Genomic DNA, 25,708 nt, shown 5'->3' on the forward strand with positions numbered 1-25,708 from the left:
AGGAAGAACCTGCAAGACCGGGTCACCGCCGCAATGTTCTCGGAAAGGGACAGTCTGCTGTCCATCACCACGCCGAGGTTCCTTGCACTGGGTGACGGCGTGAGTGTGGTATCCCCGAGGGAAATGGAGAGATCCAGATGGGGAGAGGTATTAGCAGGGATGAATATCATTTCAGTTTTACCTGGGTTGAGCTTTAGATGGTGGTTGTCCATCCAGCTCTGGATGTCCCTCAGGCAAGCAGAGATACGGGCTGAAACCTGCGTATCAGACGGCGGGAACGAGACGAAGAGTTGGGCATCGTCCGCATAGCAGTGGTAGGATAGCCCATGTGCAGTGATCACAGGGCCAAGGGAGCGAGTGTAGAGAGAAAAAAGAAGCGGGCCAAGGACTGAGCCCTGGGGAACTCCTGTGGCGAGGGGCCGAGGTGTCGATACCGAACCAGCCCAGGCAACCTGGAAGGAGCGACCAGAGAGGTAGGACTCAATCCAGTCCAGGGCTGTGCCACAGATGCCCGTTGCTGACAGGGCAGACAGGAGGATGGAGTGATCCACAGTGTCGAAGGCAGCAGAGAGATCTAGAAGAATGAGGACAGAGGAGAGGGAGGCTGCTCGTGCGGCATGAAGTGACTCACTGACGGAGAGGAGCGCAGTCTCTGTCGAGTGGCCCGATCTGAAGCCAGACTGATGGGGGTCTAGCAGGTTGTTGTTAGAAAAGAAGGAAGAAAGTTGAGTAGAAGCGGCTCGTTCTATAGTTTTAGAAAGGAAAGGAAGAAGGGATACCGGGCGGTAGTTCTGGATGATGGAGGGATCCAGGGTAGGCTTTTTTAGCAGCGGAGTGATGTGGGCCCTCTTGGAGGATGCCGGAAAACAGCCGGAAGACAGGGAGGAGTTGACAAGGGAGGTGACAAATGGGAGAATGTCAGGTGTGATAGTTTGGAGAAGAGAAGAGGGGATAGGGTCAAGGGCACAGGTTGTAGGGCGGTGGCAGAGCAGGAGTTGAGAAACATCAGAGTCTGTAAGGGGGGAGAAAGTGGAAAAGGAAGGGATGGGCCTAGAGGGGGGGAAGGGCACAGTGAGGGGGGCGGTGGTTGTAAAGGATCTGCGGATGACTGCGACCTTCTCATCAAAGAAATCAGCAAAGTCATCAGCAGCGAAGGAGGACTGAGGAGGAGGAGGCGGTGCGTTGAGGAGAGAGGAGAAAATGGAGAAAAGTTTCCGGGGGTTAGAAGCAGAGTTCTGAATTTGCGTTTGATAGTATTTTGCTTTGGCGGCAGTGACATCGGAAGAGAATGCCGCCAGGAGAGACTGGTAAGTCATGAGGTCGGAAGCGTCTCTGGATTTCCCCCACTTCCTCTCCGCTGCGCGGAGGCTGGCCCTGGAGGTACGGAGGGTGTCAGATATCCAAGGACTGGGAGGGGATGTGCGAGGTGGCTTTGAGACAGGGGGACAGAGAGAGTCAAAGGCGGAGGAGAGAGATGAAAGGAGGGTGGCAGATGCAGAGTCAGCGGGGAGTTTGGAGAAGGATTCGAGAGGGGGGAGTGAGGCGGTGACGGTGCTGGCAAAGGAAGAGGGTGAGAGGGAGCGGAGGTTACGGCGGGCTGAGGAAGTGTGGGAGGGAGGAGGGAGAGGAGGATGGGGAGGAAGAGGGAGGGAGAATGAGATGAAGTGGTGATCAGATGTATGCAGAGGGGTAACCGTGAAATTGGAGCATGAGCAGTTCCTTACAAAGACAAGGTCTAGGACATTGCCCGCCTTGTGGGTTGGAGGAGAGTGTTGCAGGGAGAGGCCGAAGGAGTGGATTAGCGGTAGGAAGGCAGCAGACTGGGAGGCTTCTAGGTGGATGTTGAAGTCTCCAAGGAGAATCAGTGGGGTGCCATCCTCAGGGAAGGAGCTGAGAAGGGTGTCTAGCTCATCAAGGAAGTTTCCCAGGGGCCCTGGAGGACGGTAGATAACTGCAATGAAAAGCTTAGTAGGGTAGGATACTGCAACAGAATGGAATTCAAAAGTGGATATGGACAGGTCAGAGAGGGGGAGAGCAGAGAATTTCCACGAGGGGGAAATTAAAAGACCAGTACCACCGCCACGGCCGGAAGGCCGGGGAGTGTGCGAGAAGGAGAAGGAGGATGAGAGGGCAGCGGGAGTGGCGGTGTTGTCAGGTGTGATCCAGGTCTCAGTTAGGGCAAGGAATTGTAGGGACTGGAGGGAGGCATACGCAGGGATGAAGTCAGCCTTCCGAGTGGCAGACTGGCAGTTCCATAGTCCCCCTGTGACAGCAAAGTCCTCACAGGGGGTCAGCGGGGGATAGCTGAGGTTCGAGGGGTTCCGACGCCGTGGAGGCCCACGTCGCAGGGGGGGTCTTCGAGGGAGAGAGCAGACTGGGATGGGGAGAAACATAACATCACAAACGGGGACGGAGCGACGCTAGCGTCGCTCTGACACGCCTATTTAAATGGCCTACAATTGCTCACAAGCAATACCAAATCAAAGCTAATCTACTGATAAATTCCACAGCTATTTAAGTTACTTAAGACAAATGTTCAATCACTCTACAGGTATGCAACCAGTAGAAGTGATTAACAGGTAATAGACAAACAACCTGGCTCAAGCCCTAACCCTTGCTGTTCAAATGAGCAATTTAAAAAAAATCTACGTTACCGCGTCAAGAGGAAAACCCGCAGCGATATTAAACACCTGGTCAGAATGATGCACTTACTTCATGTTTGTCACATCATGTTTCATGTTTAGTTATTGTCTTAGTTACGTTATTGTCATGTCACGTATTATGTTAGTCTAGTCTCGCCACGTTTTTATGTTTTATTTCTTGTTACAATTCATTGTCACGTCATGTTATGTTTCTTGTTTAGTTCCTGTTGCCATTTATCTCTTAGTCTTGCCATCTCATGTTATATAGTTTATTGTCATAATTTCGCAAACTTGTTATGTCACGATTTATGTTGTTTCATGTGATGTTCTGTTCATTGTTTAGCATACATTTTTTGTGTCTTTCTGCACACCTTGCATTCCTGCTTTCTTTCTCTCACTTTCTGTCACCAACGCTTCCCTAATTGTTTCAATTTCCCTTGTCTTCTTACTAATCTACTAACTTTAGATCAGGCTTGGGTAATACTAACATTCTAACCATGTGTTCATGTTGCCTTACGTTTCGCTAGGGCAGGATAGGTTTATTACTAATTACCTCGTTAACTTGTCAATCCTCCAGTCCTGATTTCCATTCTCATGCTGCTCTCAAGTTAATTGTCTGCACCTGTCTACACCTGCATATAAGCTCAGTTTCATGTCAAGTCTTTGCAAAATTGTTGCCCCCTGTTCGTGAGTTCACTTTGAGCGTTTTTGTCAAGCCATTGTCTACCCGTTGCGATACAAGCCTGTTTATTGACCAAAGATTGACCAAAGCCTGTTTTGTTGACCCTTGCCTGCCTGTACCACGACTTTGCCTGCTGTCTTTGTGCTTTTCCCTGCCTACCGTCCGCCTGTATTTCTGCCCCGCTGCCAGCTTTCCTGGTTACTGGACTTTTTTGCATGGTGTACCGATTACGAGACTGCCTTCACCCTCGGTACTATACTTTGGTTTTGGCTGGATTTTACGTTTGAACATTGCCTGTTTTTTGACTACGTTCACTGGACATTCCCTGAATAAAGCCCTGACGGGACTTTATTACACCTCTGTCGTGCATTTTGGGTCCAACCCCCCACGCACACGTCTCAGCCTGCACCTTAGCAAGCTCCATAGCTCTACCAAGATTCAACAGTTCTGTCAACTTGGGCTTTAGATGGTGGTCATCCATCCAGCTCTGGATGTCACTCACACAAGTAGAGATGCAGGCTGAAACCTGTGTGTCAGATGGTGAAAAAGGCTTGGGTATCATCAGAATAGTTGTGGTAGGACAAACCATGAGCAGTAATAACAGGACCAATGGATCTAGTATAAAGGGAGAAAAGAAGCGGGCTAAGGACTGAGCCCTGGAGAGCTCCTGTGGCAAGGGTCCGAGGTGTTGATACTGTACCTGTCATGTTTCAGGTCTGTCTTGCCATGTTTTATGTTTATTAATTTTGTCTTAGTCATGTATTGTCCACCGCACACCAGCACCAGCCTACAAACCAGGTGACTCCGTCTGGCTGTCCACTAAGGACATTCCCCTCCAAGCCACATCACACAAACTACAACCCCGCTTCATTGGCCCCTTTAAGATCCACACCATTATCAATCCATCCTCTGTTAAACTGTCACTTCCTGCTTCACTTAAAATTCAGGTGTGATTGTCTGGAGGAGAGAAGAGGGGATAGGGTCAAGGGCACAGGTGGTATGTCAGAGGGAGAGCAAGATTTGGGAAACATCTGAGTCTGTAAGGGCAGAGAAAGTGGAAAAGGAAGGGATGGGCCTAGAGGGGGGAAGGGGCAAAGAGAGGGGGGCGGTGCTTGCCAAGGATCGGCAGATGTCTGGGATCTTCTCATCAAAGAAATCTGCAAAGTCATCAGCACCCAAGAAGGACTGAGGTGGGGAAGGAGGCGTGCTGAGGAGAGAGGAAACAATTGAGTGGAGTTATGAATTTGCCTTTGATAGTATTTTACCTTGCCGGCAGTGACAACAAAAGAGAATGCCACTAGGAGAGACTGGTAGGTTGTGAGAAGGGCAGGGAGGTTGGGGAGAAAGGGGGAGGGAGAAGGAGATGAAGTGGTGATCAGATGTATGTGAGGGGTAACCATGAATTTGGAGCATGAGCAGTTCCTCATGAAGACAAGGTCTAGGACATTACCCACCTTGGGTTGGGGGAGAGTGTTGCAGAGAGAGGTCGAAGGAGTACAGTAGTGGCAGGAAGGCAGCAGCCTGGGAGGCTTCAAGGTGGATATTGAAGTCTCCGAGGAGAATCGGTGGGGTGTCATCATCAGGGAAGGAGCTTAGAAGGGTGTCTAGTTCATCAAGGAAACTTCCCATGGAGGATGATAGACAACAGTAATAAAGAGGTTAATAGGGTAGGATATTGAGACAGAATGCTGCTCAAAAGTGGATATGGACAGGTCAGAGAGGGGGAAAACAGAGAATTTACACGAGGGGGAGGTTAACATACCAGTACCACCGCCGCGGCCGGATGGCCGGAGAGTGTGACAGAATGAGAAGGAGGATGAGAGGGCAGCGGGAGTGGCGGTGTTGTCAGGTGTGATGCAGGTCTCAGTAAGGACAAGTAATTATAGGGACTTGAGGGAGGCATATGCGGGGATGAAGTCAGCCTTCTGAGTGGCAGACCTACTATTCATAATTATGTGTTCTATTCCGACATACATGTAGTGAAATTAATTTCAAGTATTCTGTCATTAACGGCAGCCATCGCCATCAGCCATCATTCTGACATTCGACTGGCTTCACTGCAGCCATCGAACATCAGCTAATTTGTCTATGTGCTGACAATCAGTCGAGTCATACTGAAGATTGTATTTTTCTACCTCAATAACAAGGCGCTCGTCATCCATTTGTGCTTGAAGTTTTGGCAGGGAGAAAATGTGTTAGAGGCAGCTGTGCACTTTGACCACACCTGTAGTGCTTGCACAATCATGTACCTGATGTCAATAGCCAATCACTCTATCATTTGTATGGAGTTAAATAAGAAAAAACAAGCAGAACAACTACATTTTTCATTAAAATCAATTCACAATATGGGAATGAATGTGCATGTCAACCATCGAGAAATCAATCTTGACGATTCTCTAACTTTGATGCTGCCATCAAACGTGACGCAATAGCTACAGTGGAGCCGCTGTCATTAATTACCATGGATTAGTTCCCTGTCTGATGGCGATGGCTGACATTGATGGTTACAGTGGTGTTGCCGTGCCGTAAGATGAAAATTAGTGTTGGAATAATATAACCGTTTACAATTTAAGCAATATTAGTGGTTCCATGCCAATTAGAACTCACATACTTAACTATGCAAAGTGTTGCAAGTTGTAAAGTCAGTCATGGTAATGTCAGTCACACTATATTTATGTAATTACTGGGAAATTAAATGACCATTTTCTTTGATTATTACTCTGTGTTTATTACTAAGATATAGTCTTTACATTGTGTTAGATGTAACGTCAGTCACACTATATTTATGTAATTACTGGGCAATTAAATGACCATTATCACTCTGTGTTTATTACTAAGATACAGTCTTTACATTGTGTTAGATGCAGTTTTCTACATCCAGTAGTTTGAAGACAATTTTGAATCACAGTTGACTAGATTTTTTGCATGTCCATTCTTTGTAACGTCAGTCACGCAACAAACTTCCGCAAAGAAGCACATAGCTTAAATATTTCCATGTCAAACAAGGGCCTAGTATAGTTAGCGAAAAACCTTGAAACTTAATAATAAATACAATGGCAGCTGTGCAATAATACTTGTCACAAAACTCTCCAAGTTGTAATGTCACTCACAACAGATTCACCCTCCACTTATTCCTGGCAGCTGGAGCTCATTCTTGCGCTGGAGCCTATCCAAGCATGCATTGGGCGAGGAATTATTTATTTATTGAACACACCCTGGACAGGCTACGGGGTCCACACACAGATCACTTTTTGACAGCAAATCAACTCAGATACTGATGTTTTCATACTTTTTTTCATTGATGATTTCTCCCCCTAGCACACAGACAAAGAGAGAGATGTTTTTATTTTCCAAGAAATGCTCTGACGTAAAATCTAGTGTGCCCTCGTTTGGCAACTGCTGGAGTGTTTTTATTTAATACATAATTTACTCTGTGTTTTCTTCCTTGGGCATGTGACCAAAGACGCAAGTGAGCAGGGAATGTGTGGCGGAATCTTTCCCCATTGCTTTCTATTGGCGTCGCTGTCTCTGTATATTATATACAACTAGAGGCTGTGAGCAACTGCTGTGAGGTTGCATTGCTGCCCGCTGCACCATCGTGCCACCCTGTGCCTGTCTATAATTAACTGTTACTTCATTCTTTTTTCTTCTTATTGTTGTTTCTCATATGCCTGTCTTTTCATTCTTTGAGGTAGGGGAGACCAGGGAACAGATAGATTTAGATTTTTGCTTAATTAAAAAAAAAACACACAATAGTCTTACACACTATACTCATTTTTAGCAATAATCAAAATGAGCAATATTCATACCATACATATCTTTGCTAATGACTACAGAACAGTTCTAGAACATTGCTGGCGATTACAGTTCAGTCAACAGTAGAGGGAGTGAAACTGTTCCAACATGCCCTGACTATGGGGCAAGTTGAAACAGCATTCAGAAACTGACTGGAAAATTATTTGTTTCCATACAAGTCAAATGTTGTATTAAATACAGCAGGTGCTTTAGTTAATGTTCACATCAACCATCAGAATAGGGAAAAAATGTGATCGAAGTGACTTTGACGATGGAATGATTGTTGGTGGCAGACATGGTGGTTTGAGTATCTCATTATTATTATTATTATTATTATTATTATTATTATTATTATTTAATTTGACACTCTGTTTCCTGTGTGATAGTCACCGCACCCTCTGAAAACGGCATTCTTCAGCAGTGAAACGTGTTAATCTCGTTTTGGCCACTCTTACCTCCTCTGTGGAATCAGTTTTCAATGCTACAGTGTTTTGCTGACGGCTTAACCGCGATTTGAGTCTTACGGTTGGAGAGACCTGAGTCACCCCAGCACATTTGGACCCAGTTTGTCCGTTAATTGCGGAGCCCTCCTATCGCGTCTATCCCATCAGCACATCGGAAGAAAAGCGAGCACACGCCGCAAGTCATTTAGATTTTATAAGCAAGAGAAAAAGACAATTTATAATTATAACTACCGCGGCGCAAAGGAATGTACACCTTGCTTTTCAAACGATACATAGCAAAGAATTATAGACATTAATATAAGACTACGACATCAGCATAATCCATGCTTGGCAGACGGATGCCCGTATAAAACTCTTGTTCAACTGTTCAAGAAATATGAAGTTCTATGTTGGTATCTGTCGGTGTTTTCTGAATCACTCTGCTCCCTGAAGTGACTGATAAACTGGTCAAATGACTAATTGCATTGTTGCTGCTGAATATTGGAGTAACATGGTTTCAATATTATGTTTTTAATCAAGAGGTTGTGTTGAACACGGTATGCCTTGCCATACTGAATACCAAAATTGACGGTATTGAACAGATTCCCAAAATTGTCCCCCGAAAGCACTGTTATACTGCTCTCCAACAATAAATTGTAAAAAGAAAATGTTGTAGCTTTTTCAAAGTTTGTTCACATTCTCCCTCTCTCAGTTCAATTCAAATCATGATTAAATTATTAGCATGACACATTGTAATAGGTGTTGCCAAAGCTTTACAAAAAAACATATTATAATGGACATTACCTGCAATGCTGTATATCATGAGTTATAAATAAACATAAGAAATATGTCAACTAATATAAATAATTTGGAAAACAATTGGTCATAATGTTCACAACAGTGTTAAAATAGCTATTTTTATCCAGAGCGTTTTGCAATTAATGTTTGTCATTCACACACACACACACACACACTCTCTCTCACACACACACACACACACACACACACACTCACTGGGAGCACTTGGGCGTCTTGCTCAGGGACATACCCACGCTGGGGGATTGAACCAGGCAACCCTCTCAGTCCTGTTTTTTCTGAAATTACTACAAATTCTGTCATTTTGTATGCAGCCTTCAGGTGGTTTTGTAAGATTCCATTGTGTTGCTGCCAAAAAACAAATTGAATGCTTGCGAAATTGACAAAAATTGCTTGGCATTTACCTGCGTTTAACTTCGCCTCAGCCATGAAGAGGGTGTTCGCCTGGGCTACTTCTGGACCAGCTGCCTCCCGTGAACTCTTCCGCATCCGCTAGGGTGCCGTATCGGACGACTACATTGAGTTTTGGACCCTGACGGCCTCGGCAGGTTGGGGAGAGACCTTTCAGAACGGACTATCAGAGCTGATCCTGGATCAGCTAATCTCTGTGAGCTGCCAACTTCCCTCAACGTCCTTATCGACCTGGCCATCCGAGTGGACAGTCTCCTTATCGACCTGGCCATCCGAGTGGACAGTCTCCTTATCGACCTGGCCATCCGAGTGGACAGTCTCCTTATCGACCTGGCCATCCGAGTGGACAGTCTCCTTATCGACCTGGCCATCCGAGTGGACAGTCTCCTTATCGACCTGGCCATCCGAGTGGACAGTCTCCTTATCGACCTGGCCATCCGAGTGGACAGTCTCCTTATCGACCTGGCCATCCGAGTGGACAGTCTCCTTATCAACCTGGCCATCCGAGTGGACAGTCTCCTTATCGACCTGGCCATCCGAGTGGACAGTCTCCTCATCGACCTGGCCATCCGAGTGGACAGTCTCCTTATCGACCTGGCCATCCGAGTGGACAGTCTCCTTATCGACCTGGCCATCCGAGTGGACAGTCTCCTCATCGACCTGGCCATCCGAGTGGACAGTCTCCTTATCGACCTGGCCATCCGAGTGGACAGTCGACTGAGGGAATGGTGCGTGACCCGACCCGGCCAAGAACCGGACAACCTGAAAAACCAGAGCCTGAACCCGAACCCATGTAGGTGGGATGAACCTGTCTCTCCCAGCAAGAGAGGGACAGGCGGATGTCTGAGCGCCTCTGCCTGTACTGTGCCGGACCAGGTCACGGGGTCAATGCCTGTCCGTTAGAAAACAGTGCCCGTCAGTGAAGGACATTACAGTCAAGAATCACTGCCCTATCCCTCTGATCTCATCTGCTTTCTCCTCACTACAAGGCTGCCAATATTTCACCAAGTTGGACCTCCATAACGCCGACCACCTTGTGATCTGAGAGGGGGATGAGTAGAAGATGGCCTTTAGCACCCCCAGCGGCCTCTTCCAGTACCTGGTCATGCCTTTTGAGCTCACTAACGCCCCCGCTGTCTTCCAAAACCTCATTAACAACATTAATGTTTGTGTGTTTGTATATGTTTGTGTGTGTGTGTGTGTATGTATGTGTATGTTTGTGTGTGTGTGTGTGTGTGTGTGTATGTGTGTATGTGTGTGTTGTTGGGAGACAGACAAATTTGTGTATTGGACCACTTCACATATGATAATGACCGATATCAGTTTCAATGTTCCCCCTCTGGGGATTTTCCACTGGACTCCAGGGGGGAGCGGGGCGAGGCCCCATGACCATTAGGGATTTGAATGGCCCAATCCGAGGTGCTCGGGATAGGCGCAATTCCTTACCACCAATCAGAGGTTACACTTGATTTGTAGCTATATTTGAATATATGCAAATGTAATCCTATAAACACCCCAAACACCATTGCTCTTTGGAATATTTTCCTGATTGTAATTGACTTTCCTGCTTTTTACTAAGAACGTTTCACTCGGGTTTCTCTTCCGCACGAATAAACCTGTTGCCTACCACTGGCCACTGGTTTTCGGCTGTCCTTGAGAGGCTTCTCAGAGCTTTGTGTCCCTTCTCTCTCTCCTTTTTCCCTCCCTTTCTTGGCTCCTTCGCACCTCTTATTTTTCCACCTGGTTTTTCCTCCTAACCTGACGGACTGTTCCCAGTACGTCCGCACTCTCAAAAGGGGGCGACGACATCCCCCTCCTCCCAGGCCCTCCCAGGCACTGGGGGGAGGCCTGGGGCAAGAACAACCACCCCCACCTCTCCAGGACGGAACCTCCCAGGCAGTCAGGAGGGGAGACCCATGGGCGAACATGGTCAGGGGGTGAGTAGGCGCCATAATAATCCCGATACAATTTTCAACACAATAAACCAAATCTGCCAGAATATGGCTAACAGCCATACCGGATCACCAGACACACACAAAAAATAAACATTATGGTCTACAACTTCACAGTTACCACACTCAACACCCGCATCATCAGACACTCCGACAAACGCATCACTGTTTTCTCCATCACAGATCCCCTCAGACGTCGTCCTGCTCCAGGAATGTGGAATTCCGTTTCAGGAGTGGGATGGCGCTCTGGGGGAGGAATGGAGAATGGGAGACTCTCTCTGGTCTGGCTCTAACATCACCAGAGCTGATGGGGTCGGCACGTTCAACGTGTTTTTTCCCTTCAAATAAAAAGGAAATAAATCCTTATCCAACATGGCAGCTGGGCAGCAGAGATGATGGGGATGAGCGATGGTAGATGACAACGTATCACCCTGCCAGTCTGCCTATTCTCCACATCCTTATATTTATGTCCTTATATCTTCATATTTATATACTTCTAGTGTAACTGAGTGTGCACGCGCATGCAAAAGGCATGACATCCACCCTCCTCTCAGGAGCCTGTCTTTTTCTCTTGTTCTCCAAATCTTTTTCCTTTCTTTGATTCAGAATAATAGGATGGTTTTCTCGTTATGTATTGCTTTTGGCACTCTGGCTGTAAATGACTAGCTTTCATGAAATACTGAACAAAAAACTGAGAGAAACTATTTGAGAGGAAATCATGTATGGTTCATGGTGAATAAACGTACAGAAGATTGTATGGCGTGAATGTGTTTGGGTTTGATTTGCAAGTGCTGTTCCTGAATTCTGGGTTGCAGGGTGAAACCACAGATTTGAAAGACATCCTGCATGGCTTCTGTCCTCTACATCCTAACTCCAGAAGGTTTCTGGTTGGGAAAGTGAGTTTGGGGCTCTGGTGACAGAAGGGAAAGTAGGGTGCTGTCCACCAGGTGGCAGCACCGCCCCTTCATACAGGGATGGCCACTGTAGTCTTGCTGTGGCCAAATAGCAGGTTATGAGGGCTACAAGAGGCCTGGCCTTTTCAGTCGAGGGAGAGTGGGGTTTGGGAGCACTTCTGTGGACACTGTAGCAGGGCTGCTGATGATTACAATTGCTCTTTTCCTTTTCTCCATGTTCAGCCCCCTTGTGAAGATTAGAGGTTGCCAGATTCTTAATACTGCCGTTATGTTTATTCATAGGACTTTTGGAGAGGTTATGTACTGGCTCATGCTTTCTGGTAATAGTCGATTTACCTGGGGGTCTGTGTTTACCCATGTGTTAAAAAAGCATCCACCCCCCCCTCTCTCTCTCTCTCTCTCTCTCTCCCTCTCTCTCTCTCAAATTCAAATTCAAATTCAAATTTGCTTTACTGGCATGAAAGGAAAAAGCAACAATGTTGCCAAGCAATACAATAAAAATAATAAACATTGACAAATAATCAGTGAATAAATGATAATATGTGACAGTTATATATAACAATTAATTAGTAACAAACAAAGTAATATACAGAATACATTTATTCCTGCTTTTTCTCTCTAGGATTGTGGCATTCTAACATAAACTCTGCCACTGTGAAGAGGACCTATATATCTTTCTCTTTCTCTGTCCCCTCCCTATACCCCCTCCTCTCTATCCCCCTCTCCCCATCTCTCCCTCTGTCAAATTCAAATTCAAATGGCTTTATTGGCATCAGCCCAACATTTCCCACACGATGTACAGAACAGAACCCATAAGACCTGGTTACCATGGTGTGGAGGCCCGATCGGGGACAAGGCGGAGAAGGGGGACTTCTGAGGGAAAGGAGCGGATTGGACGGCCCAGGCACTGATAACGGCGGACCAACGCGGTCACGTGAATTCCACATTTCTGTTATTTTTTATTCCACATTTCTGTTATTTTTTATTCCACATTTCTGTCATTTATATTCCACATTTCTGTTATTTTTTATTCCACATTTCTGTTATTTTTTATTCCACATTTCTGTGAATTCCACATTTTTTCTTTTTTTCTTTTCTTTCCGGTGTTCCTAATTTTTTGGCCGCTTCATTTTATTCCTCTTTTTGAAAAAGGAATAATTTTTTGTTCTGGACTATTGAGATGTGGCCTGAAGGCACTTATAAAAACAAACAAAAACATTTTTTGTTCACCTATTTTACCCTCTCTCTCTCACAGTATTTTCAGTATGTTTCCCTCTCTTTGATCTTCCCTTCACTCTCTGCCTCATCCCAGATCACACAGTTTTACAGAGGATCCATAACAATGAACCCCAAACCCAGGATAGAGGGGCTGAGTGAATGTGGTCTGGACTCTGTGCAGGAGGGTCATTGTGTCAGAGACGCTGTAGAAGGACAGAGTTCCTGCCCTGTGATCCAGGTACACTCCTATTCTGGAGGAGGAGGGAACAGGGATTTTAGTGTCAACATTATTGTGCCTGAAAGAGTAACTGTAGGGAGAGCAGATCAAACTCCAGGACTTGTTATTATGTCCCATTCCACAGTCATTACCCCCCCCTTTCCTGCTGATCTCTTTATATGACACTGCTATAGAAACCCCACCCACACTCCACTCAGCCTCCCAGTAACAGCGTCCAGACACACCCTCTCTGCACAACACTTGGGGCCAGCGCTCAAATCTCTCTGGATGATCAGGATATGACTGGATCTGTCCCACCCAGGTCACCTCTCTGTTCCCCTCAGACAGACGGAGGTTTCTGTGCGCTGTGTTGGGGTCCAGTGTGAGCTGACAGCCATCTGATGGAGGAGAAGAGAGGAGAGCTCCACTCACATATTTTACACATAATACATATTTTACACATCTTTCATATTTCATGTGTTTAAATCTCATATTTTCTTTATTGTTCTCATTTTTAAGATGTTTAAAGCTTTTTAAACTTGCTTGTGTCTTCTGAAAGTTACTTTTCACTGATTTTTACCCTTGTATTGGATTTTCAACCTCACCCCTTCATCCCCCTCCCCTCCTCTCCCTCTCCCTCCCTCTCTCTCCCCACCCTCTCTCTCCCGCCCCTTCCCCCTCTCCTCTCCCCCCTCCCTCTCCCCCCCTCTGCTCTCTCCCCTCCCTCACCCCTCCCTCCCCCCTCTCCCTCTCTTCTCCCCCTCTCCCCTGCTCTCCGCCCTCTCCCCTCCCTCCCTCCCTCGCTCCCTCTCCTCCCTCCCTCTCTTCCTCCCTCCCTCCCTCTCCTCCTCCCTCCTCTCCCTCCCTCTCCTCTCCCCTCCCTCTTTCTCTCCCTCCTCCTCCCCCTCTCTCTCCTCTCCCTTCCTCACTCCCTCCCTCCCTCCCCTCTCCCCTCTCCCCCTCTCCCCTCCCTTCCTCTCCCCTCTCCCCTCCCCCTCTCCCCTCCTCTCCCCCCTCCCTCCCTCTCCCCCTCCCCTCCCTCTCTCCCTCTCCCCTCCTCTCTCCCCTCCCCTCCTCTCCTCTCCTCCCTCCTCCCTCCCTCCCTCTCTCTCCCCCACCCTCTCTCCCGCCCCTTCCCCCTCTCCTCTCCCCCCTCCCTCTCCCCCCCTCTGCTCTCTCCCCTCCCTATCTCTCCCCTGCTCTCCGCCCTCTCCCCTCCCTCCCTCCCTCCTCTCCTCCCTCCCTCTCTTCCTCTCCCCTCCTCTCCGCCCTCTCTCTCTCTCTCTCTCTCCTCCCTCCCTCCCTCCCTCCCTCTCCTCCTCCCTCCCTCTCCTCTCCCCTCCCTCTTTCTCTCCCTCCCCCTCTCTCTCCTCTCCCTCCCTCCCTCCCCTCCCTCCCTCTCTCCCCCCCTCCCCCTCCTCCCTCCTCTCCCTCCCTCCCTCCCTTCCTCTCCCCCTCTCCCCTCCCTTCCTCTCCCCCTCCCTCTCCCCTCTCCCCTCCCCTCCTTTCCCCTCCCTTCCTCTCCCCTCCTCTCCGCCCTCTCCCCTCCCTCGCTCACTCTCTCTCTCCTCCCTCCCTCCCTCTCCTCCCCCTCCCTCTCTCTCCCCACCCTCTCTCTCCCTCCCTCCCCCTCTCTTCTCCCCCTCTCCCTCCTCTCCCTCCCTCCCTCCATCCATCTATCTCTCCCCTCCCTCCCTCCCCCTCTCCCTTCCCTCCGTCCCCCTCTCCCTACCTCACTCTCCCCACCTCACACTCCCCCTCTACCCTCCCCTCTCCCTCTCTCCCCCCTCCCTCCTCCCTCTCTTCTCGCCTCCCTCTCCTCTCTCTCCCTCTCTTCTCCCCTCCCTCTTTCTCTCCCTCCCCCTCCCTCCCTCTCCCTCCCTCTCCCCCCCCTCCCTCTCTCCCTCTCCCCCCCTCCCCCCTCACTCCCCTCTCCCACCCTCTCCCTTTCCCACCCTCTCTCTCTTCCCTACCTCCCTCTCCCTCTCTCCTCCCTCTCCCCTCCCTCTTTCTCTCCCTTCCCTACCTCCCTCTCTCCTCCCTCTCCCCCTCTCCTCCTCTCCCCATCTCTCCCCTCCCTCTCTCCCCTCCCTTTCTCTCCTCTCCCCTCCCTACCTCCCTCCCTCTCCCCTCCCTATCTCTCCCTCTCTCCCCTCCATTCCTCTCTCTCCCTCCCTCTCTCCCCATCCACTCTCTCTCCCTCTCCCCCCTCCAAAACCTCCCTCTCCCCCTCTCCATTCCCTTTCCCCCTCTCCCCCCTCCATCCCACTCTCTCCCCTCCCTCCCTCCCTCCATCCATCTCTCCCCTCCCTCCCCCCGTCCCCCTTTCTCCCCTCCCTTCCTACCTCCCTCTCTCCTCCCTTCCTACCTCCCTCTCCCTCTCTCCTCCCTCTCCCCCTCCTCTCCCTCTCTCTCCCTCTCCCCTCCCTCCCTCTCCCTCCCTCTCCTCTCCCTCCCCCTCCCTCCCTCTCCCCCCCTCCCTCTCCCCTCCCTTCCCTCTCTCCCTCTCCCCCCCTCCCCCTCTCTCTCTCCCCTCCCTTCCTCCCTCGCTCGCTCTCCCCCTCTCCCTCTTTCTCTCCCCTCCCTCTCCCTCTTTCTCTCCCTCCCTCTCCCTCTCTCCCTCTTTCTCTCCCCTCCCTCTCCCCCTCTCCCCTCCCTCTCTTTCTCCCTCCCTCCCTCTGTCCCCCTTTCTCCCCTCCCTTCCCTACCTCCCTCTCCCTCTCTCCTCCCTTCTCTACCTCCCTCTCCCTCTCTCCTCCCTCTCCCCCTCCTCTCCCTCTCTCCCTCTCTCTCCCTCCCCTCCCTTCCTCTCCCTTTCCCTCTCCCTCTCTTCTCCCTCCCTCTCCTCCTCTCCCCATCTCTCCCCTCCCTCTCTCCCCTCCCTTTCTCTTCTCTCCTCTCCCCTCCCTACCTCCCTCTCCCCTCCCTATCTCTCCCCTCCATTCCTCTCTCTCTCCCTCCCTCTCCCTCTCCCTCCCCATCCTCTCTCTCTCCTCTCCCCCCTCCAAAACCTCCCTCTCCCGCTCTCCATTCCCTTTCCCCCTCTCCCCCCTCCGTTCCACTCTCTCCCCTCCCTCCCTCCCTCCATCCATCCATCTCTCCCCTCCCTCCCTCCCTCCCCCTCTCCCTACCTCACTCTCCCCCTCTACACTCCCTCTCCCTCTCCCCCCTCCCTCCCTCCCTCCCTCCCTCTTCTCTCCCTCCTCTCCCTCTCCTCTCCCCTCCCCTCCCTCTCCCCCGCTCCTCTCCCTCTCTCCCCCCTACCTTCTCCCCCTCCCTCCCCTCCCTTTCTCCCCCTCCCTCCCCTCCCTTTCTCCCCTCCCTCCCCTCCCTTTCTCCCCTCCCTCTCCTCTCCCTTCCCTCCCTCTCCCTGTTCTCTCCCTTCCTTCCTCCCTCTCCCCCCTCCCTCTCTCCCCCTCCCTCCCTCCCTCTCTCCCCCTCCCTCCCTCTCCCTCTCCCTCTCCTCCTCTCCCCATCTCTCCCCTCCCTACCTCCCTCTCCCCTCCCTATCTCTCCCTCTCTCCCCTCCATTGCTCTCTCTCTCCCTCCCTCTCCCTCCCCATCCTCTCTCTCTCCCTCTCCCCCCTCCAAAACCTCCCTCTCCCACTCCCTCCCTCTTTCTCCCCCTCTCCCTCCCTCTCTCTCTGCCCTCCTCTCCCGCCCTCCATCCCTCTCTCCCTCCCTCTCTCCCCTCCCACCCTCCTTCCATCTCCTCTTCTTCCCTCCATCCCTCTCCCCTTCCTCTCTCCCTCCCTCCATCTCCTACTCTTCCTCACTCCCCCCTCCCCCTCTCTCCCTCCCTCCAACCCTCTCCTCTTCCTCCCCCTTTCCTCTCCCCTCCCCCTCCCTCTCTCTCCCCCTCCCTCTCCCTCTCTCCCTCTCCCCCCTCTCTCCCTCTCCCCCCCTCTACCCCCTCTACCCCCTCTCCCTCCCTCTACCCCCTCTCCCTCCCTCTACCCCCTTTCCCTCCCTCTACCCCCTTTCCCTCCCTCTACCCCCTCTCCCTCCCTCTCTCTCACTCTCCCCTCCCTCCATCCATCTCCTCCTCTTCCTCCCTCCCCCTCCCCCTCCCCCTCCCCCTCTCCCTCTCCCTCTCCCTCCCCCTCTCCCTCTCCCTCTCCCTCTCCATCTCCATCTCCCCCTCCCCCTCCCCTCCCTTCCTCTCTTTAAGTCTTAAACAGACTCACATTGTAAGAAGTCCTGTCTGGTCTGGGGCTCTAGAACAGAGACTTCTTCCACTGTGGAGAGAGAGATCACAAGAGAAAAATATGAACATTTTTCTGAGATCCTGGAGAAATTGAATGCTTGTTTCAATCTGCAAGTAAATGACAACTGATGTCACCCAGAATACAGTATCAGAATGGGTCTCAAATGTTACACTAAAACAGAGCAGAGAGAGGAGACAGGATGGTTTCATCATAAAACTACTGAGGAATTTGACTTGTGTTCTCTCCTCTCATCTCTATGCAGTATCTTGCATCCTAGTAAACAAAGACATACTGGTCATACTGTATTTTGTTCTCTCAAGATTAAACAAAGCTTTCAATGAAAACATTTAGGGTTACGCCCTAGCCAGAAGAACTGCCCCTAACATACTGGGTACTTTTATAGATTTCATCCCTATTCACACTGAACACCTCTGTGATATTCTGGATCATCTGGAGCTTGTGAGCACTTGAAATGTCCCTCCACACTGTAATATATAAACCTTTATGTGACTAGGAAGTCACATTGAGATTAAAACCTCTTTTACAAATGAGACCGAGCCAAGACAGGGTCAAACAGCAGCATAAGATCACAGAATCACAATCACGGATCCTTTACAATAATATACATAATTATGTAGGTATATACAGAACAAAGTGCATTACAATACATACAATATGACAGAACATAACACAGGGAAACAGTGAATTAAACATATCCGTCCAACTTAAAGCAGTAGCATCTTAACATGAGAACATGCATTATTCTCAAATTGAAATCGTTTAATGAAATAAGAGAATCAAGTTTGAGTTTGGCCTGAAGCTCGTTCCAGGACCAAGGAATATATAACCTGTGAGACAGACTGAAATGTCACTCACCCCTCTCATTAATAATATATAACCTGTGAGACAGACTGAAATGTCACTCTCCCCTCTCATTAATAATATATAACCTGTGAGACAGACTGAAATGTCACTCACCCCTCTCATTAATAATATATAACCTGTGAGACAGACTGAAATGTCACTCACCCCTCTCATTAATAATATATAACCTGTGAGACAGACTGAAATGTCACTCACCCCTCTCATTAATAATATATAACCTGTGAGACAGACTGAAATATCACTCACCCCTCTCATTAATAATATATAACCTGTGAGACAGACTGAAATGTCACTCACCCCTCTCATTAATAATATATAACCTGTGAGACAGACTGAAATGTCACTCACCCCTCTCATTAATAATAAACACCAAACAAAAAGTTTGGAAATTTGTGTATGGTAGATTATTGCTCTGTTGTAACAATGCTTCTTGGCAACACATTTTATACCGTTGGAAAGCCTGTTTATTTCCCTTTTAAATGGTGCCCCATTTGTAAGGAACATGCATTTGTGGGATGAGCAGCATAGCTGAGTATGTGGGTTGCGCTCATGTCAAATGTGCCAAATCTCATGAAACGGGCGATGTCAGAGACAGACCGTGAAGTGGGCGTCCCAAGAAGACCGGTTCCTCACCCTTTCAGCACTTAGGAACCGTAGGCTGTCTTCTACAGATTTGCAGTCAAGGTTTGCAGGACGATATGGCACACGGCTTTCGGCCCAGACAATCCGGAACAGACTGTACGCAGCCAATCTCCGGCTCATAGGGCTGCCAGGAGGCCTGCCATGACTGCCCTTCACCGTCAGGCCCGTTTGCACTGGTGTCAGCAACACCTGCACTGGAACCTGAACATGTGGAGGAACGCTATGTTCAGCCATGAGGCCAGATTCTGCCTACGGAAGTTGGATCGTAGGGTCAAAGTGTGGAGAAGACGGGGAGAACGCTATGCTGATTGCTGCACCAATAGAGGAACACCTTTTGGTGGAGGCAGTGTGATGGTGTGGGGCGGCATCTCCATCACTGGAAAAACCAGGCTTGTCATCATTGGAGGCAATCTCAATGCAGAGAGATATCGAGATGAGATTCTGCAACCAGTGGCAATCCCATATCTCCACAGTCTGGGACCGAACTCCATCCTCCAAGATGACAACGCTCGCCCCCACAGAGTGGGGTTCATCAGAGACTCCCTCCAGAATTTGGGAGTAGAGAGAATGGAATGGCCTGCCAACAGCCCTGACCTCAACCCAACTGAACACTTGTGGGATCAGCTGGGGCGTGCTGTTGCTGCTAGAGTGACCAACACAACCACGTTGGCTGACTTGCAACAAATCCTGGTTGAGGAGTGGAATACCATCCCACAACAGTGTGGGACCAGGCTGGTGACCAGCATGAGGAGGTGCCAGGCTGTTGTGGCTGTGTATGGTTCTTCCACACGCTACTGAGGCTCCTGAATGTTTGTTAAATGAATAAACTGTAAAATCATCCAATCCACCAAACAAGAGTCAATAGCAACAGCAGAATAAGCTGTTTGCCAATGGCAGAGAAGATATGGCTAATTTTACATGAGCGCTACCCACATACTCAGCTGTGTTGCTCATCCCACAAATGCATGTTCCTTACAAATGGGGCACCATTTGAAAGGGAAATAAACAGGCTTTCCAACGGTATAAAATGTATTGCCAAGAAGCATTGTTACAACAGAGAAAAAATCTTCCTCTAGGGGAGCTCTGCTTGAAATACCAGGAGAACAGCATTTTCTGAGATACTGATTCCCCCCTGTCTGGCATCAACAATCATTCCACGGTCAAAGCCACTAAGATCACATTTCTTCCCAATTCAGATTTTGGTCTGAACAACAACTGAACCTCTTGACCATGTCTGCATGCTTTCATGCATATAGTTGCTGCCACATGATTGGTTGATTCAATATTTGAATTAACAAGCTGGTGTACAGGCCTGCCCAATGAAGTGATCTCTGAGTAAATGTGAAGGGGGGTGCAGTGTGCACTAAATTAAATTGTGTTCTTTTAAATGAGGCCAGGCCAATGTGTATCAGGTTGAAAAAAATATTTCAATGTTTCATTTTTATTTTAATAAACATTGAAAACAGGTCCCACAGACCTAAAGACTTTCATGTTGTCAGAGTGAATCTTAGGCAGATCACCTCACCACTGTGTTGTGTGCAGTGACTAAACACACTTTCTGCAGCAGGGTTTGTCCACCAACCTCTTCCACAAACTTTGAACTCCGCCTTGAAAACATCCTCCAGTCGCTCTTTCAGTTCAGAGACAGATTTCCTCACAGCCTCAAAAGAGACGTTTGGACTGACAGTGATGCTGGGTAAGTCCCCAGGTCCAGGAGGGGCACAGAGGGACTGACAGCTCTGCAGACAGACAGACAGAAAGAGACAGACAGTGAACACAGATTCCTGTGCAGATACCAGGAGCAGATCTTTGTAAAAGAGGAACACACCTCACCATGTATGTACAGTGTACACAGTGCAGACTGTCAGAGAGCCAGTGATGTTACCTGGAGGAAATGGATGTGATCCTCTGTGTGTGAAAGCTGCTCCAGCTCAGCCTCTCTCCTCCTCAGCTCAGCAATCTCCTGCTCCAGTCGCTCCAGGAGTCCTTCAGCCCGACTCACTTCAGCCTTCTCCTGATCTCTGATCAGCTCTTTCACCTCAGAGCGCCTTCTCTCAATGGAGCGGATCAGCTCAGTAAAGATCCTCTCACTGTCCTCCACTGCTGTCTGTGCAGAGCGCTGTTAGGAGAAACAGAAGGAGGAGGGTTGTACATTTTAACTAGGCCTTTCACTCTGCTCTTACTGGGACCCCAGGCAGCCTGTTCCCCACAGTGTGGCTCAGTGGCATTGAGCCCCACAGGGCTGGAAAGTGGCCCAACACTGGGCTCCTCACTGGCTGACTGGAGGAGAGCCCTGACTGAGCCCTGAAATGGCTCTTCCATCATCCAGCTGTGGTCTTCTCCTCTGGTCAGTACCCACCTTGAGTGACTGCACAGCCTGTCTCAGATCCTGCAGCGCCTTCTCTCTCTCCTGGATTCTCTGCTGGAACTTACTCTGTGTCACCCCCAGCTGCTTCTGTGAAGAAACACACACGATCCAGGTTTAAAAACACTGGTGAAGACACTCCAGCAAGCCCTAAGGAATCAGGGCCGTACATTTTGGGCCTCGGCCCAACAGAGGGTACTCACCCCACCGACACACACTATTCCCACCCCGATGTTGCCACAACACCACCATCCATAATCACACACTATGTAAATAATAATAATAATATAAATAATATAATATAATACATATTTGTAAGTTGTGCATGACGGAGATAACGTCGTTTGAATGATAATTAGACTAGCTTGCTTGCTCGCGAGTTCCGAGGTTCGCAGCTAATGATGAAATTATAACGTGAACGTGGCAACTGGAAAGTACATACCTACCTTTTTAAACGATATATCAGATAAAAAGTAAGTGTTGTTGTTTAATCGTGGTTTCATAATTTAAAACGTGCCTACCTGAGTGATATTAATCACGAACTGGGGCTCGCGACGCGATGCTTTTCATTACAAGTTGTACTCGGATTGTCGGAAGATGCGATGATAGATTTAGACAAAACCAATTGGAAGGGGGCGGGGGGTGGTTTGGAGAGCGTAATATTAGAAAGTATTGATGAGGTGTATTTTTTCGTGGATAATACGATACAATTCCCTTTTTAAATGGTAAAGAAGTTCTATAACAAATAAATAAATAATAAATGCCATTAACACCAGCCAATAAAGGGCACTTCTGGGGTCACCTGATTCTGGGCACCCACTTCATGAAATACAACAAATGAACGCCTCTTTTAAACTTGACAGACAAGGAAACACGAAAAATAAACTAATGATTAAGGCATATGCAGTTGGAGTGCAGTGTAATGATTCAGCTGATTTCTCATTTTCACTGCTCAGGTATTTTCAGTATTTTTGGGTTCATGTTAAAAATGTATGTTTATGTTGCCAGTGAAGAGCTCCAGTCCTTACCTGTTTCTCAGTCCTTTCTGCTACCACTGAGACTGTATCATGGCCTCTGTGTTCATCCATCGCACACAGCATACAGATACACTGCTGATCGCTACGACAGAAAACCTCCAGCAGTTTGTCGTGATTAGAGCAGATCTTCTCCTGCAGGTTTCCAGTGGCTTTGACCAGTTTGTGCTTTTTAAAGGCAGGAGATTCATAGTGAGGCTGGAGGTGAGTTTCACAGAAAGATGCCAGACACACCAGACAGGACTTGATGGCTTTGTGCTTTCTCCCAGTGCAGAAATCACACGCCACGTCTCCAGGTCCAGCGTAACAGTGAGCAGGAGGAGCAGCTTGGAGTCCTGTCTTCTTCAGTTTCTCCACCACTTCAGCCAGCATGGTGTTTCTGCCCAGAACAGGCCTTGGGGTGAAGGTCTGTCTGCACTGGGGACAGCTGTAGACACCAATATGATCATCCTGATCCCAGCAGCCCTTAATACAGCCCATACAGTAACTATGTCCACAGTGAATAGTCACCGGATCCTTCAGGATATCCAGACAGATTGAACAGCTGAACTGGTCCTGATCCACCGAGATATTAGCCTCAGCCATTTCACTGCTCACACTAACAAAGTTAAGCTTTGTTTCTCTGGCAGAGACAGATTTTTTCTGTGCCTTTCTGACAGACACAGTGCTAAGTCTCGTTTTTGTGAAAGAGATTGAGTAATGTTTTGTTTCTCTGAAACTGCGTAACAGAGAGAGTGGCAGAGACTTCCTGTTTGTGCAAATAGCTCTAGGAGGTGTGGTGTTGGACTGAGGCCAGGCTGAGCAGAGCAGGCTGAGCAGAGAGGGCAGATTCATGAGGAACTATTTAATCTTATGGGACAAAGGGCAGATTTACTGAAGGACTGTGTGGTGAACCCCGGTGTAGCCACAATAAGTTTCACACAGCCCTTGGGCCTTTGAGCAAGGCCCTTAACCCTGCATTGCCCCAGGGGAGGATAGTCTCCTGCTTAATCTCAATCAACTGTCAGTCACTTTGGATAAAAGCATCAGCCAAATGACAAGTAGTGTAATGTTTTTAAACTTGCAAATGGTAGGAGCTGATCTGAAATCTCTATTTTAAATATTCTTCCTTGTACACAAACACTGACTGGGCCGATCATTAACATACTGATCTATTCCTGCCAAACGACAGGTGACACCCCTGCAGAAATGACCATTCTGCTTTTCAGAGAGAGATTGAGAGAGAAAGAGATTTTATAGATTTAAAAGGTATTTACAGAAACACAATAAAAATAACCTTCAATTCATAACAATGTCCCTAAAAGAACATTAAAAGGGACACAAAATCAAGAATAATCAACAGTAATACAGCATGTAAAATGGTCACTGTGTGTAAGTATGTAAGCATGTTAAACAGTCGCTGTGTATAAGTATGTGTGTAAGTATGTAAGCATGTAAAACAGTGGCTGTGTATAAGTATGTGTGTAAGTATGTAAGCATGTAAAATGGTCTCTGTGTGTCAGTTCCTATGTTTTCTTCCTAGACTTCATACTTCTTGCTGCTCTTCTCACCCACTCACCAAATTCAACCACTCTGCAAAATACAACAACAACAATTATACCTCAACGAGTGATTGTATATTACTACATGGCTGGGTGTGCAAATCTGCATTGACGAAAAGAATCCCTCTGTTACGCTGAAGTCTATGCAAGGTTGGTGTGCATGTAACTGACTTTAAATCAAACATGCCATACACTGTTAGAAAGCTTATACCGCTCTCTACTATCCAGTAGGGGGCTTGTTTGAAGGGGTGAAGCCCCTTATTCAAGTGCAGAAGGCTCTATTTTCCAGAATCAATGTCGCATGCGTGCACTACCAGATTATGTTATATTAGCCTGGGATGAGATAACTAATGCAGGTAATGCATGTAGCTTGCAGTAGTGGCACAAATTATGAACACATACTTTTTGCTCAACACACATTTTCTCACACATGAAGAGGTTCTTTAATTATTATAACTGGGACTAATGATTGTGACTTTCAAACATTACACGAGGTCACTGGACTGAACTGTAGGTTGTTTCCAGTAAGTTTCTGTGCAGTCTACAATTCCTCACCTTCATTTGGTTTCTGTTTTTACCTTCTGCATTTATATTTCATTTTATTGTTTAGCTTGTGTGTTATGTTGCACCACATGTCCCAGAAATCAAAGTTGTGTGACTGTTTGTGTTTTTGCATGCATGTGTGGATGTGTGTGTGTGTGTGTGTGAGGTGTGCATGTGCATGTGCATATGTGTGTGTGTGTGTGTGTGAGTGTGTTTGTGCGTGCATGTGTGCTTGTATGTGTGTGTGAGTTGTGTATGCATACATGCATCTCAGAATGAGATGTGATATTCAAATGATTTTTTACCTGTACTTCTGCATTGTCCATGCTTGTTTTGATAAGGGAGTTCAACATGTATTTAAGGTATTCAAGGTGACACATTTTGTATGTTTTTTTTAAGTGGCTAAATGCTTCCCCCTGTTGGACATTATATAAATAACTGAACCACCAATCCAAAACTAAGAAAGGATAATAGTATCCTGTTCAGGGGAATGTTGATGGAGTGTCTAAAATGGCAGTTTTGTGTAAAGTGGGTACAGCAATGATCCCCTCACCTTTTCTTTGTACCAGATTTAGTTTGAAGGGAGTTTGGAGGCAGAAAGATCCACGGCACAGACAGACACACAGCAGCACACTGGGGCTTGAACCACCAACCTTCCGGGTCTCAGTGAAGCACCTTAGTCACTTGGGCTAGGCGCTAGGCTGCCCATGTTTGACATGGCATTTTGACGACCCCTGTCAACAGTGTTGATGGATTTTTATTTCAGTCATAGGCTGTATCTTCAAGCACTTGTTGCTGTTCCTACAGTTGTGCATGTTATTGTTCCCCATTGCTGCACGTGAGATCTATTAATTAATTTAATAGATTAATAAGTCCTGAAATAAAGTTGTGTGCCACATAAATCAATCAACAATCAATAGGCCTGCTTGTTCTGAAAACAGATTAGCCTGAAACTATTATAGTCTCAATATAAAGTGTATATTACAACCACTAGAGGGGGCTGAAGATTCGATATTAGGCTTATAATGATTTTTTTGGAATTGCTCAGAGACATTTCATGAAACAATTCAACCTTTTCTCAAAACTATTAACACAATCGCATGCCAAACTCAAATTATCTTCAAGAAAACATATACTCTTTAATCAAAATTAAACTTTGCCTTCCTATGGCACAAACAAGCCATCAAAAACACAGAAAATGTAGACTACCCCCAACACACCAGTCAGATAAACTGACAGCAATAAATTCAAAACTTTTTATCGCAGTGAGTTAGGATTCATATGCTTATTTTCTGGTTCTCAGATTTTGATCTTTACAATGTTACACAACTAACAAATGAGGAAGTGTGCAAACTTCCAGATATTTAATTTGCAGGACTGAAAAGTGATGCTGAGTGAAA

The 25,708-nt window shown here is 47.9% G+C and overlaps 1 protein-coding gene across 3 annotated transcripts in view; it reads right to left on the minus strand.

Moving 5' to 3' along the window:
- The window catches only part of LOC133138104 (tripartite motif-containing protein 16-like), a 119,294-nt gene extending 96,331 nt beyond the window's left edge, over nt 1–22,963 (minus strand). Inside the window, exons 1-6 of one of the 3 annotated variants that reach the window (XR_009709675.1) lie at nt 22,219–22,945; nt 21,185–21,280; nt 20,711–20,944; nt 20,408–20,564; nt 17,278–17,328; nt 12,601–13,488 (exon numbers count right to left, since the gene is read on the minus strand). Coding sequence is in view for 2 of the 3 variants with exons in the window: in XM_061256565.1 (XP_061112549.1) it covers nt 12,959–13,488; nt 17,278–17,378; nt 20,428–20,564; nt 20,711–20,944; nt 21,185–21,280; nt 22,219–22,809 (1,689 nt within the window). In the remaining variant the exon portion in view is untranslated. Of the gene's footprint in view, nt 1–12,401; nt 13,489–17,277; nt 17,379–20,407; nt 20,565–20,710; nt 20,945–21,184; nt 21,281–22,218 lie in introns of those variants that run through there. The other 2 variants (XM_061256564.1, XM_061256565.1) reach the window with 2 other exon arrangements.
- Between the last annotated feature and the right edge of the window lie 2,745 nt (nt 22,964–25,708).

Source organism: Conger conger, chromosome 10, assembly GCF_963514075.1.
Source record: "Conger conger chromosome 10, fConCon1.1, whole genome shotgun sequence".
Taxonomy (NCBI): Eukaryota; Metazoa; Chordata; class Actinopteri; order Anguilliformes; family Congridae; genus Conger; species Conger conger.